This window comes from Heterodontus francisci, chromosome 24, assembly GCF_036365525.1.
Source record: "Heterodontus francisci isolate sHetFra1 chromosome 24, sHetFra1.hap1, whole genome shotgun sequence".
NCBI lineage: Eukaryota > Metazoa > Chordata > Chondrichthyes > Heterodontiformes > Heterodontidae > Heterodontus > Heterodontus francisci.
The window spans coordinates 22,025,468-22,038,574 of NC_090394.1; the positions used below are offsets into that span (position 1 = coordinate 22,025,468).

Genomic DNA, 13,107 nt, shown 5'->3' on the forward strand with positions numbered 1-13,107 from the left:
TAACCATTCAGCAAAAGGGCTGTGTACTGTCGGCTTCAGTCCAATCCATGCCTTTTGGATTGTTAGCCTCCAACTACTATTATTTTCCACAATTTTGTATTTAAGGTGTTGATTCACATTGGGCTATATAGGTGTGTTTGGGAATAGAGGAGTCAGAAAATATAAACTACTTCTGATAAATGATTTTTATACGATTGTTTTATCATTCTGAGGTTCTTTCCTTCCACTGTCGATTCATTTTCTTTTATTTTTATTAAGGAGTACACCAAAGTGATCACAGATTCTGTGGCGCTTTCTAATGCTGACAGCTGAGTGCAGTTGCCGGGGCAACATTGTATTTATAGCAGGAGGATTTTCTATGTTCACTATTTCTAACGCATTGCATTCTATGAAAATACATTTATGATTTTGCGGGAAATAATGTTTAAATGAAATCTTCCTGCCATGTTGGCAATGTCACACCCACAGCCAGAGGAAGTTTGCCCCCATTATCGGTCCCTTCCTCTCTGCCTCCTTGCTTGTGCAAGGCTTCACTCATAATGAGAGCAGAGCACATTTGCTGTAAACATCTGTTTGCATGTCAGTCACTCTGGGGGCTCAGTGCTGTGGACAGGAAATGGCATGAATTGAATTTCTCAGTCTAACTAGTGACCCCATTAAATCAAAGTTTGCTGGTGCTAGCACCTCTAACATCAGTCACAAACTTTTTTTTATTGGTTCATGGGATGTGGGTGTCACTGGCTAGGCCAGCATTTATTGCCCGTCCCTAATTGCCCTTGAGGAGGTGGTGGTGAGCTGCCTTCTTGAACCACTGCAGTCCCTGTGGGGTAGGTACACCAACAGAGCTGTTAGGGAGTGAGTTCCAGGATTTTGACCCAGCGACAGTGAAGGAACGGTGATATAGTTCCAAGTCAGGATGGTGTGTGACTTGGAGGGGAACTTACAGGCGGTGGTGTTCCCATGCATTTGCTGCCCTTGTCCTTCTAGTTGGTAGAGGTCGCGGGTTTGGAAGGTGCTGTCTAAGGAGCCTTGGTGCGTTGCTGCAGTGCATCTTGTATATGATACACACTGCTGCCACTGTGTGTCGGTGGTGGAGGGAGTGAATGTTTGTGGATGGGGTACCAATCAAGTGGGCTGCTTTGTCCTGGATGGTGTGGAGCTTCTTGAGTGTTGTTGGAGCTGCACCCATCCAGGCAAGTGCAGAGTAGTCTATCATACTCTGGACTTGTGCCTTGTAGATGGTGGACAGGCTTTGGAGAGTCAAGTGGTGAGTTACTCGCCTCAGAATTCCCAGCCTCTGACCTGCTCTTGTAGCCATGGTATTTATATGGCTACTCCAATTCAGTTTCTGTTCTTGCAATCTAAAGAAAATGGTGCAGGGACTGCTTGTATTGTGCACTAGAAAGTGGATGTTTTTGATCTGCCGCTTTGACATTGCTGCCATACCTTGTGGGTGGTAGTTGAAGTGCTCCCACTTCTCTCCCTACAGTCAGAAAAATACTTTGGTGTCACCGACCTACCTATAGGCATTAGCCTAGATAACAATGGCAAAGATGACCAACCAGTTATGCTCTTTTTAATTCCAGTTGTTCAACTACTGTGCATAACTTTGGTCTGACTTAAGGTGGAAACAGGTTATGCAATGAGTGTGAACATGTTTTGGTGGTTTCGGGACAATCCTGGTGATTGACTCTGGTAGACTCCATTTGTACTCTTGCATTCTGCTGCATGCATCGACAGCTCTGCTCCCAGGTTACAACCGTGGGATTTTTGCAATTACTGAGGTTGGTAGATGTGTGCCATTCCAGCAAATGTGCTATTCCAGTTAAGTGCATAACACAGTTGTGTGAAATTTCTCTGCTATTTAAATAAAGCGATGACCTGTTTACAACAAATAAGTTAGCAACCTTAGTAAACGAGTGGGCATAGGAATTTTGTATGCTCTTGATCGTTAGAAATATTGCTCATCACAATTTGAATCTAATAGTGTCTCAGATTTCCTCTGTTCAAGTGCATTCTGCTTTGCTAGAAATTGCAAACAGAAGAAAGCTTCCAAGATATAGTCCTGATGTCACTGATATAGTGATGAGAGGAATCTAGGTGGTTTCTATGGCAAACTAATATTGAAGCAGGGACAAGAACTCAGCAAAATTAACATAAGCAAAAATAACAATAATGTAGAAAATAATGGCACTGAAGAGTGACAGGTCCCAGGAGTAGATGCTTTCCATCCGAGGGTTTCAAAGGAAGTAGGTGAGAACATTGCAGTTATATATAATCTTTCACAGTTCCTTGATTCGGAAACCATTCCTTTAGAATGGAAAATTGGGCATGTCGCTCTGCTATTTGACAAAGGTGAAAGGGGGAAACCTGAGAATTATATGCCAGTTAGCCTAACATCTGTTGTTGGAAAATTATTAGCGCCCAACTGGGAGATAGTGGGGTAGTGGCAATGTCACTGGATTAGTAAACCAGAGGCCTATATTAATGCCCTGGGGACATGGGTGCAAATCCCACCATGGACGTTGGTGGAATTTAAATTCAATTAATTTGTTTTAAAAATCTGGAGTTGAAAGCTAGTATCAGTAATGTTGCTATGAAACTATCATTGGTTGTTATAAAAACCCAACTGGTTCACTAATGTCCTTTAGGGAAGGAAATCTGCTGTCCTTACCTGGTCTGGCCTACATGTGACTCTAGACCCACAACAATGTGGTTGACTCTTAACTGCCCTCTGAAATGGCCTATCAGTTGTCTAGGGTAAATTGGGATGGGCCAGTTTTGCCCACATCCCATGAAAGAATAAAACAAAAATTAAGGATAGAGTGACTGAACACCTTGAACATTTTCAACTGATCAGTGAGAGCTAGCATGGATTTGTAAAGCATAGCTCAAACCTGATTGATTTTTTTGAAGAGGTCACTAAAGTAATAGACAAGGGAATGTCAAAGGATGTAATTTATATGGCCTTCCAGAAAGCATTTGATAAAGTTCCTCATAAGAGACTGTTAGCTAAAGTTAAAGCTTATAGAATTGAAGGCAAATTATTGACCTGATTAGGAAATTGGCTGAATGGTACGAGACAGAGTAGGGATAATAGGCAGGTACTCTAATTGGAAGGATGTGACTAGTGGTGTCCTACAAGGATCTGTGTTGGGGCCTGAACTGTTCACCATATTTATTAATGACTCAGATGATGGGATAGAAAGTCACATATTGAAGTTTGCTGATGACACAAAGATAGGCGGCAAAGAGAATGGGCAAAATGTGGCAAATAGATTTCAGTGTAGGCAAATGTGGGGTCATCCACTTTGGACCTAAAAAGCACAGAACAAAATACTTTCTAAATGGTAAAAAGCTTGAAATAATAGAGGCCCCAAGAGACTTGGAGGTCAAGGTACCACCTTCTCAAAGGCATCAAATGCTGGCCTTGCCAGCAACGCTCACATCCCACGGAAAGAATAAAAAAACTCCAAGGATTAAATTACAAGGAGAAATTACAAAACCTAGCCTTATATTCCTTGGTTCGGATACAAGGTCACAAACCTGAAACGTTAACTTTGTTTCTATCCCTACAGATGTCTGCCAGACCTGCCGAGTTTTTCCAGTATTTTCTGTTTTGATTTCAGATTTCCAGCATCTGCAGTATTTTTCTTTTATATTCCCTGGAGTTTAGAAGATTAAGGGATGATTTGATCGAAGTTTTCAAGATATTTAAAGGGACCAGATAGTTTAGATTGAACAAAACTATTTCTGCTGGTTGGGGATTCTAGGACTAAGGGGACAGCCTCAAAATTAGAACCAGGCCTTTCTGAAGTGAAGTTAGGAAACACTACCACACGCAAAGGTTGGTAGAAGTTTAGAACTCTCTTCTGCAAATGGTAATTGGTAACTTTAAATCTGAGATTGATAGAAACTTGTTAACCAAAGGTATTAAGGGATATGAGGCAAACAGTGAATATGGAGTTAGGTTGCAGATCCGCCATGATCACATTGAATGGCAGAACAGACTCGAGGGGCTAAATGTCCTCCTCCAATTGCTATGTTCCTAATATAATACATTTAAAATGAATTGAGAAGGGATCGTGATCTTAGCAAGGATTCAGCCCATGTTTTTTTCCCCCCTTTCCTTATTATCAGTAACAATGTGATAGATTCTACGAATGCTTACTCACTGCTGCTGACAGACAAGGCTGACATTGAAGATCTTCCTGAAACAACTCGCAGACTCCTGGCCAGTAATGCAGTGGCTGATACAGAGCAAAGGTACGTCATAAAATCATACCAAACATACAGCCTGGTTTAGATGCAGCAAACAACCAGTACTGAATCTTAAATAAACAGATCCCTATTCCCATCCCTTCAAACAATGGGAAAAGTAACAAAGAAACTGATTCCTGGAAAGTGGTTTAGAACAGCAGCAGCTAACATTTCCACATCGACAGATAGCAGTGGCAGTGCCACTATCACAGGAATCAGTTGTGAAATAATGTGACTCTGCTTTCAAACTTCCTGGCGTAAAACACCAATCCAAATCTCCGCACATTATACCAAGCCACATTCCCAGCTCCGTTCAGATGGTCATTTTTTGTGCCACTGTGGGGGCAGTGAGCCGGTCAATGAAGCAACATACCAATATGCTGAGTGGGAATCAGAAACCATTGAGAAATTTGAAGTTCCAATTCTGTTTTCCTGCGTATTATTTTTTGCTACATAATGTTCATTTAAATCCATAATTATTGAACTAGTTCACAGAGCTGTAAGAAAACTTAGATTTGCTGAAATCAGAAACAAATAAAAGTTATTTCATTTTCAGTAAGTATTGTAAATGCACTGTTTATCTAATAAAGGAGCACATTTGTTACCTTTAAAGTAGAAACAAATGACCAACATCAGGGCTGGTGTGCTTATCCTGTCTCATATTAGCCTGCCATTGAAGAAAAGCACTTATGAGCTCATCATTAACCGCAGACTCTTGCTGGAAAGTGCGGACACACAAGCACTAGTTAAAGACCAAATTGATCTCATTTGTGATGCTCCTACAGTCAAATAGCCTATCATACTCACATGAAGGACAGGTATCAGGGCAAGACACTGGAGGGTAAGTTCCGCCATAGTACTGAATTGCCATGAGAGCCAGTATCAGTAGGTGAGGAAGTGACCAAGATAAGGTTATCTTTATTGGTATGTTGGTTTCTGGTTCCTCCTCCCAATCATTTGCTTTTGCCACCAAACAGCTGTTGGGATTTCCTATTGCCGTTGAGTATTTTTATTCAGTGCTGCACTGGCACTAACAGTTCTGAAATTCATACCAGACATTTAATCCCAACAAACAACAGAACTTCTGAGTTCTGATGAAAGGTCATCGACCTGAAACATTAACTCTGTTATAGATGCTGATCGATGCTGCCAGATCTGCTGAGTACTTTCAGCTTTTTCTGTGCTTATTTCAGATTTACAGCATCTGCAGTATTTTTCTCTTTTTTAAATTATTAAGCAATGGAGCTTTTTTGCTTTTAAACCAAGGGGTAAAGCTGGTTAGTTGTTGACTCCTTTTCAGCAAACTAACAGGACTATCTTACATTTGCAAAATTGTTTCCTGTCTTGTGGGCAACATAACAGCATAAACTTCAACCTTCAGCTGCCTGGGTCCTAAGCTCTGGAATTCCCTTCCTAAACCTCTGTGCCTCTTTGTCTCTCCTCCTTGAAGTCACATCCTGAAACCGACATCTTTGACCAACCTATCCTGTTATTAAGGGGAGGCAGAGGTGTAGTGGTAATGTCGCTGGACTAGTAATCCAGAGCCCATGCTAATGCTCTGGGGGCATGGGTTTGAATCCCACCACAGCAGATGGTGAAATTTGAATTCAATTAATAAATCTGGAATAGCTAGTCTAATCGTGACTATGAAACCATTGCCGATTGTTGTAAAAACCCATCTGGTTCACTAATGTCCTTTAGGAAAGGAAATCTGCTGTCCTTACCTGGTCTGGCCTACATGTGACTCCAGACCCACAACAATGTGGTTGACTCTTAAATGCCCTTTGAAATGGCCTAGCAAGCCACTTAGTTCAAGGGCAATTAGGGATGAGCAATAAATGCTGGCCCAGCCAGTGACGCCCTCAAAATAACAAACAAGATTATCTCCTTATCAGGCTTAGTGTAAGGTTTTGTTTGATAATGCTCCTGTGAAGCACCTTGGGTTGTTTTACCATGTCAAAGGTGCTACATAAATGCAAGTTGTTGTTGTAAACTAAATCGATCATAGCATTAAAGTTATGTCTGTAAGATGTTAATTAAGAGTTTAGAGATGCTAAAATGGAAGCCATTTGACTTTTTTTAAATTAAAAAACTCCACAAACACTGCTGAACCTTTAGTATTAGGTATTCAATTGCATCGCCTGTTTGAATGTAACTTAAAACAAATTGTAAAATGGGCATTAGTTCATTATTACTGCTAGATTGTGGAAGTTGTTATATTTACTTGTTTCTGACCTTATGAATTTTACAAAGTTATAAGCTTTACGCGGTTGTCAATTAAAAATCTTTCCATTTTATCTGTGGTAGACCAGATCCAGAGAATGGTCCCTGGAAGGTGAAGTTAGATAGCCCCAGTTTTAAACCAATGATGCTGTACAGTACAAACAGACAGTTAAAAGAACAGCTGTACAAAGCCTTTGTTTCTAGAGCCAGAGGCGGGTCGTACGACAATGGTGCATTGATCGATGAAATTAGACAGTTAAGGTAATTTGTAATATTCTGTTTACACTTAAAAGATTTGTTTACTACACAATTATAAGATGAGTTTTTCAGAGCTTATCCAAAGAATAGAACATTTCCCACTTTCCTATAGTAGCATGCAGAACTTCTAAGTCCTGTAAAGCAAGTGTTACAATCAGATCCAAACTCTCACTATCCCTCATTTCACCCTAATGCACAAAGTCAAACTTACCCCAAACATTTCCTCCATGAGCTATCTTTAGTGAAATCAGAAAGACGTTTCTAAAAAAATGAGACCGAACAGTTTGTAAAATCTGTAGCTTTATTATTGATGGCTTGTTACATTACGATGGCTTATCGTGAGGAGAATTAAATACAAAAGTAGGGAGGTTATGCTTCAGCTATACAGGGCATTGGTGAGACCACATCTGGAGTACTGTGTACAGCACTGGTCTCCTTATTTAAGGAAGGATGTAAATGCGTTGGAAGCAGTTCAAAGAAGGTCTACTAGACTGATACCTGGAATGGGTGGGTTATATTATGAGAAAAGATTGGACAGGCTAGACATGTTTCCACTGGAATTTAGAAGAGTAAGAGACGACCTGATTGAAACATCCTGAGGGGTCTTGACAGGGTGGATGTGGAAAGGATGTTTCCCCTTGTGGGAGAATCTAGAACCAGGGGTCACTGTTTAAAAATAAGGGGTCGCCCATTTAAGACAAAAATGAGGAGAATTTTTTTCTCTCAGCGGGTCGTGAGTCTTTGGAACTCTCTTCCTCAAAAGACGGTGGAAGCAGAGTCTTTGAATATGTTTAAGGCAGAGGTAGATAGATTCTTGATAAGCAAAGGGGTGAAAGGTTATCAGGGGTAGGTGGTAATGTGGAGAAATCAGTTCAGCCATGAACTTATTGAATAGCGGATCAGGCTCGAGGGGCCGAGTGGCCTTCTCCTGCTCCTAATTCGTATGTTCCTATGTTACCTCTCGAAGGGCTGCAGTGACGTTCCTGAATCAAGTCCAATGCAAGGTTAAAATTGTAATTCTATTGGGACAAAATATTCTGCAGTGGAACATCTAATGACATCTGCCATTACTTAGACCTGCCGCTGCATCCGTCAACTCAGAAAAATTTTGTCTACAAAGTTATTGAAAGTGCAAGCTAATAATGGCACAGCAAGGGAAACTGGGCCTCTGGGACCTGAGTGAACAGGGTAAGCAATAGAGTATCTTCTTAACCAACAAGGTTTCTCCTGGGGTTTATAGATTAGGAAATAAACACAGGAAGGATTGAGAAGGAGGGTGAATTAGAGGAGGTGAATTCAATGTCAGAACAGGTAAAGAATGAACTAAAGAGAGGGAAAGAAAGATTGGATTAAAAGGCAGAAAGTGAAAGTAAGAAAATATTTTAATTTAAAATCTGACATTTTTTAAATCTCCCTGAAAAATTCAAAAGCAGAAGGAATGAGACTCCACACTTGTAATAGTTAATTTTCAATGCTAGAGGAGTTGATTGGGAGTCGTTAACACTTATCATGCCGTTAATATGGTACTTATGCTTGTAATGACATCTTTCTGCGGAAAGTTTAATGGGCAATTAATGGGCAAATACAGCAAGTTCCTTAAAAAAACAGGGAAGCGAAGGGTAAGATACTGATTTCATGAAGCCAATGGTGGAGCAGTGCAATGAGACAGCAACATTTGGATATTCGCACTTAACTATGCATCTGTTCCTTGCTTGTACCATTTACCCACAAATAATGGCGAGTGCCACTAATATTGCTGTTACGTCGATGGCCCATCATGTGTGGTAAAGGGTGAAAATGAGTGAATTTTCTCTTTACAATTTAATATCCTTCCTTTACTTTTAATTTTTAAATCACGTGACCTAACACCCACACCGCCCTCCTCTGCTCTCTCGCCATTGGTCGTCTGACATGCCCATCCTTGCGACGCACAGCCTTTCCACAGCAATTAAAAAGCAAATAGAAACTCTTTTGGCACCCGGTTGAATGATTCCTGTCAATCGAACAGTCTTTTATCCTGGATCTCCAATATTTTTACACCTAATAAACAAAAGTTTTCAAAGAAAATGAAAAGAAAACAGCATTTTTTCAAAAACAATCCCTTGCGATATGTTTTACTGGGTTTGTTGCAGCAGTGTCTGGGAGATAAATCTTTAACTCCAGGACAATCCTGGAGGGTTGGCGGCCCTGCCCGTTAGCAAGCTGCCCCATCATGCCACATAGTTCACCTGCCATTCACAGAATGAGGCCTGACCAACAAAACGATTTGGGCATCTCACACTTTTCATGGCCCCGATTGCCCCTCCCATTGGCTGCCGATTGAGTGCCAGAGGTGCGAATGTACCCCATTAAGTGGAAAGACCTTTTACTTTGAATACAACGTTATTTCTGTTTGGCTTATAGGCATGAGTTTGCCAGGATCCTTGGCTACAAGAACTTTGCAGAATTCTCCATAAGTAAAAACATGGCAGGGAGTGTGGAGAGGGTGTGGAATTTTATTAATGTTCTACGTAACAGGAGCTATCCAGGTAAGACAAGGAAATGGAGAGTCGTGAACTCTGTCGGAGTTGGGGTGAGTGAGTGAGATTTGGGATTAAGCATTCATTTTCAAAACTACAAAAATGAAATCTGATCATTACCAATTTTGATCACTTTGGCATTGGTGCTGTGCCTTCAGCTGCCTAGGCCCTAAGCTCTGGAATTCCCTCCCCAAACCCCTCCACCTCCTGAGCTCTCTCTTGTCCATTAAGATGCTTCTTAAAATCTGCTTCTTTACCAAGCTTTTAGTTACCTGTTATAATATCTCCTTATGTGGCTCAGTTTCAAAGTTTGTCTGATAATGCTCCTGAGAAGCTCCTAGGGATATTGGGCATTATTTTATTTTCGGGATTTTTCAGACAAAGTGGGCTTGATTGCTGGAACAGCCAGAAGTATTTTGTTGAAAAACTGTGCTGTGACAACTCTGTGCTGACCACCAGCAAACTCCCAGTGTAACAAAAGCTTTAGGGGGTGAATTGAACTGTCAAGAGGCTGGCCAGCAGTGTTTGTGGGTTCACTGACAAATCCCTCCGTCAGGAGGCCCAGTTGTTTTGAGGGTGGGTCCTCAGTAACAATACTGCCGCGACTTACAAGCTCCGAGAGGGCGTCACACTGCAGCTCGATTGCTCGGAGCCAGTCTAATATCAGATGGCCTGGAGGCTGACCCAGCTAACGGGAAGGTAAGCCTGGGAGGAAGGGAGGTGAATGCAGAGTGGGGTCTCCAGGGCAGCAAAGGCCTATATTATTTTTATGAACCCCAGCGAAAGACTCCCACTCCTTTTTGCCTCACATTTCAATCTTTCATATTTGGGGCCTCTACCTTCTTGACTACTAGGTTATACCGAGCGGAGTATCCATTAGTCCACCCAGTAAGCCCTTAAAATTGCATTGGGGTCCTATCTTAGTCATAGGACCCCATCTTGTATAGACTAATAAGTCTCCTACCTGATCCATGTGGGTGCCTGAGCCACCCAGTGGAAGGCCTAAGTTAAAATGGCGGCAGAGCAGGAATAGGGTGGTAAGTCGACTAACTTGAATTTAACTCTGCTTCTGGCCCATTTCTGCCAGATGGAGAGAAATTTAAAACCATCTCTTTTGAGCCTGTAGTCAAATGCAGCAGCCAGAACACGCTTCCTGTTTCTCTCAGTAGTAATTTTCCCTGTTTCAACTAAACAAGTGACAGCCATTCGCTGGCTCATTCCTCAGGACAATGCCTTAACCAATCAGAGTCCAGCTGCCTGGTTTAAATTTCAAACAAAGCTAATTGTCAGTCACCGTAAACTGGTGCATTCTCCATGGCAACGCCTCTACCAATTAGAGTTCACTTGCCAACCAATCAGTACTCTCTTCTCATACAGTATCAAATTGTTGTTTTCCCTTACATTGGTATTCTTGCGGATTGTCCTGATGAGTGTAAGACGAAAAGCTTTGACAACATGTCTCTATTTCAGCAATACTCAAGTTCTGTACTACCAAACAACTAAAGAATGAAATGTAGTAAAATTGTCTTTGAAGACAAATGGAGAGGTTTGAGTTAAATAAGGAGAGCCAACATGGATTTGTAAAAGGCAGATCATGCTTGACTAATTTAATTGAATTTTTAATGAAGTAATAGAGAAAGTTGATGAAGGGAATGTAATGGATGTTGTCTATGTAGATTTTAAGAAAGTGTTTGACAAAATACCACATAAAAGGCTGGTTAACAAAATTGATGTTCATGGAATAGGAGGGTCAGTGTCAGCTTGGATTTAAAAAAATGATTTAAGGACAGAAAACAGCAAGTCATGGTAAATGGTTGTTTTTCAGATTGGAGGATAGTAGACAGTGGTGTTCCCCACAGTTCAGTGCTAGAACCACTGTTTTTTTTTAATATATAAATGACTGGCGGGCAGCCATAAAGACAGGGCTAAATTGTGGCGAGTCGAAGAGACTTAGTAGTTGGCAGGAAAAAAGACAGAGGCGCAAGGGGAGAGCCAACTGTGCAACAGCCCCAACAAACAAATTTCTCTGCAGCACCTGTGGAAGAGCCTGTCACTCCAGAATTGGCCTTTATAGCCACTCCAGGCACTGCTTCACAAACCACTGACCACCTCCAGGCGCGTATCCATTGTCTCTCGAGATAAGGAGGCCCAAAAGAAAGGAAAGAAAGAAAAGATAAATGACTGGGATATCGGAATAATAAAATCTCAAAATTTGCCAATGATACTAAACTTGGAGGTGTGACAGACAGTGAGGATGACACTAACCAGCTGCAACAGGATATAGATAGGCTAGCAGAATGTGCAGACAAGTGGCAGATGGAATTTAATATGGAGAAGTGTGAGGTGATGCATTTTGGGAGAAGGGATAGGAAGTGGCAATATTGACTAAATGGCACAGTTCTAAAGCGTGCCCAGGGACAGAAGGACCTGGGTGTTCATAGAAAAATAAAAACATAGAAAATAGGAGCAAGAGTATGCCATTCGGTCCTTCGAGCCTGCACCGCCATTCATTGTGATCATGGCTGATCATCCAACTCAGTAACCTGTTCCCGCTTTTGCCCCATACCCTTTGATCCCTTTAGACCCAAGAGCTATATCTAACTCCTTCTTGAAAACATGCAATGTTTTGGCCTCAACTGCTTTCTGTGGTAGTGAATTCCACAGGCTCACCACTCACTGGGTGAAGAAATTTCTCCCCATCTCAGGCCTGAAAGGTTTACCCCGTATCCTTAGACTATGACCCCTGGTTCTGGACTCCCCCACCATCAGGAACATCCTTCCTGCATCTACCCTGTCAAGTCCTGTTAGAATTTTATAGGTTTCTATGAGATCCCCCCTCACTCTTCTGAACTCCAGCGAATATAATCCTAACCAACTCAATCTCTCCTCATATGTCAGTCCCACCATTGCCATCCCAGGAATCAGTCTAGTAAACCTTCGCTGCACTCCCTCTATAGCAAGAACATTCTTCCTCAGATAAGGAGACCAAAACTGCACACAATATTCCAGGTGTGGCCTCACCAAGGCCCTCTATAATTGCAGCAAGACATCCCTGCTCCTGTACTTGAATTCTCTTGCTATGAAGGCCAACATACCATTTGCCTTTTTTACCGCCTGTTGGACCAGCATGCTTACCTTCAGCGACTGGTGTATGAGAACACCCAGGTCTCGCTGCATATTCCCCTCTCTCATTTTATAGCCGTTCAGATAATAATCTGCCTTCCTGTTTTTGCTACCAAAGTGGATAACCTCACATTTATCCACATTATGCTGCATCTGCCATGCATTAGCCCACTCACTCATGTGCAAAGGTCTTTGACGGTGGCAGGACATATTGAGAGAGCGGTTTGCAAAGCATATGGGAACTTAGGCTTCAAAAATAGAGGCATTGAGTACAAAAGCAGGGAAGTTATGCTGAACCTTTATCAAGCTCTGGTTAGGCCCCAACTAGAGTATTATGTCCAGTTCTGGTCACCACACTTTAGGAAGGATGTGAGGGTCCTTGAGAAGGTGCAGAGGAGATTTACCAGAATGGTTCCCGGGATGCAGGATTTTAGCTACAAGATTAGGTTGGAGAAGCTGGGGTTGTTCTCTTTGGAGCAAAGGAGATTGAGGGGAGATTTGATAGGTGTACAGGATTATGACAGGTTTAGATAAGGTAGGCAAAGAAAAGCTGATGGTTCAAGAACTAGGGGACACAGATTTAAGGTTTTGGGCTAGAGATGCAGGGGAGAATGTGAGGAAGAGCTTGTTCACACAGTGAGTGTTAATGACCTTGCTGGGCTATGGGGATAGAGCGGGAGAACGGAATTGATTGCTCTACAGAGAGCCGACATGGATTCGATGG

General features: G+C 41.9%; 1 protein-coding gene across 1 annotated transcript in view; it reads left to right on the top strand.

The window, feature by feature from the left end:
* The window catches only part of LOC137383594 (uncharacterized), a 64,894-nt gene that overhangs the window by 17,258 nt on the left and 34,529 nt on the right, over positions 1–13,107 (top strand). The window contains exons 5-7 of the mRNA XM_068056751.1: positions 4,141–4,266; positions 6,568–6,744; positions 9,145–9,269. Coding sequence (XP_067912852.1) covers positions 4,141–4,266; positions 6,568–6,744; positions 9,145–9,269 — 428 coding nt within the window. The remainder of the gene's footprint in view (positions 1–4,140; positions 4,267–6,567; positions 6,745–9,144; positions 9,270–13,107) is intronic.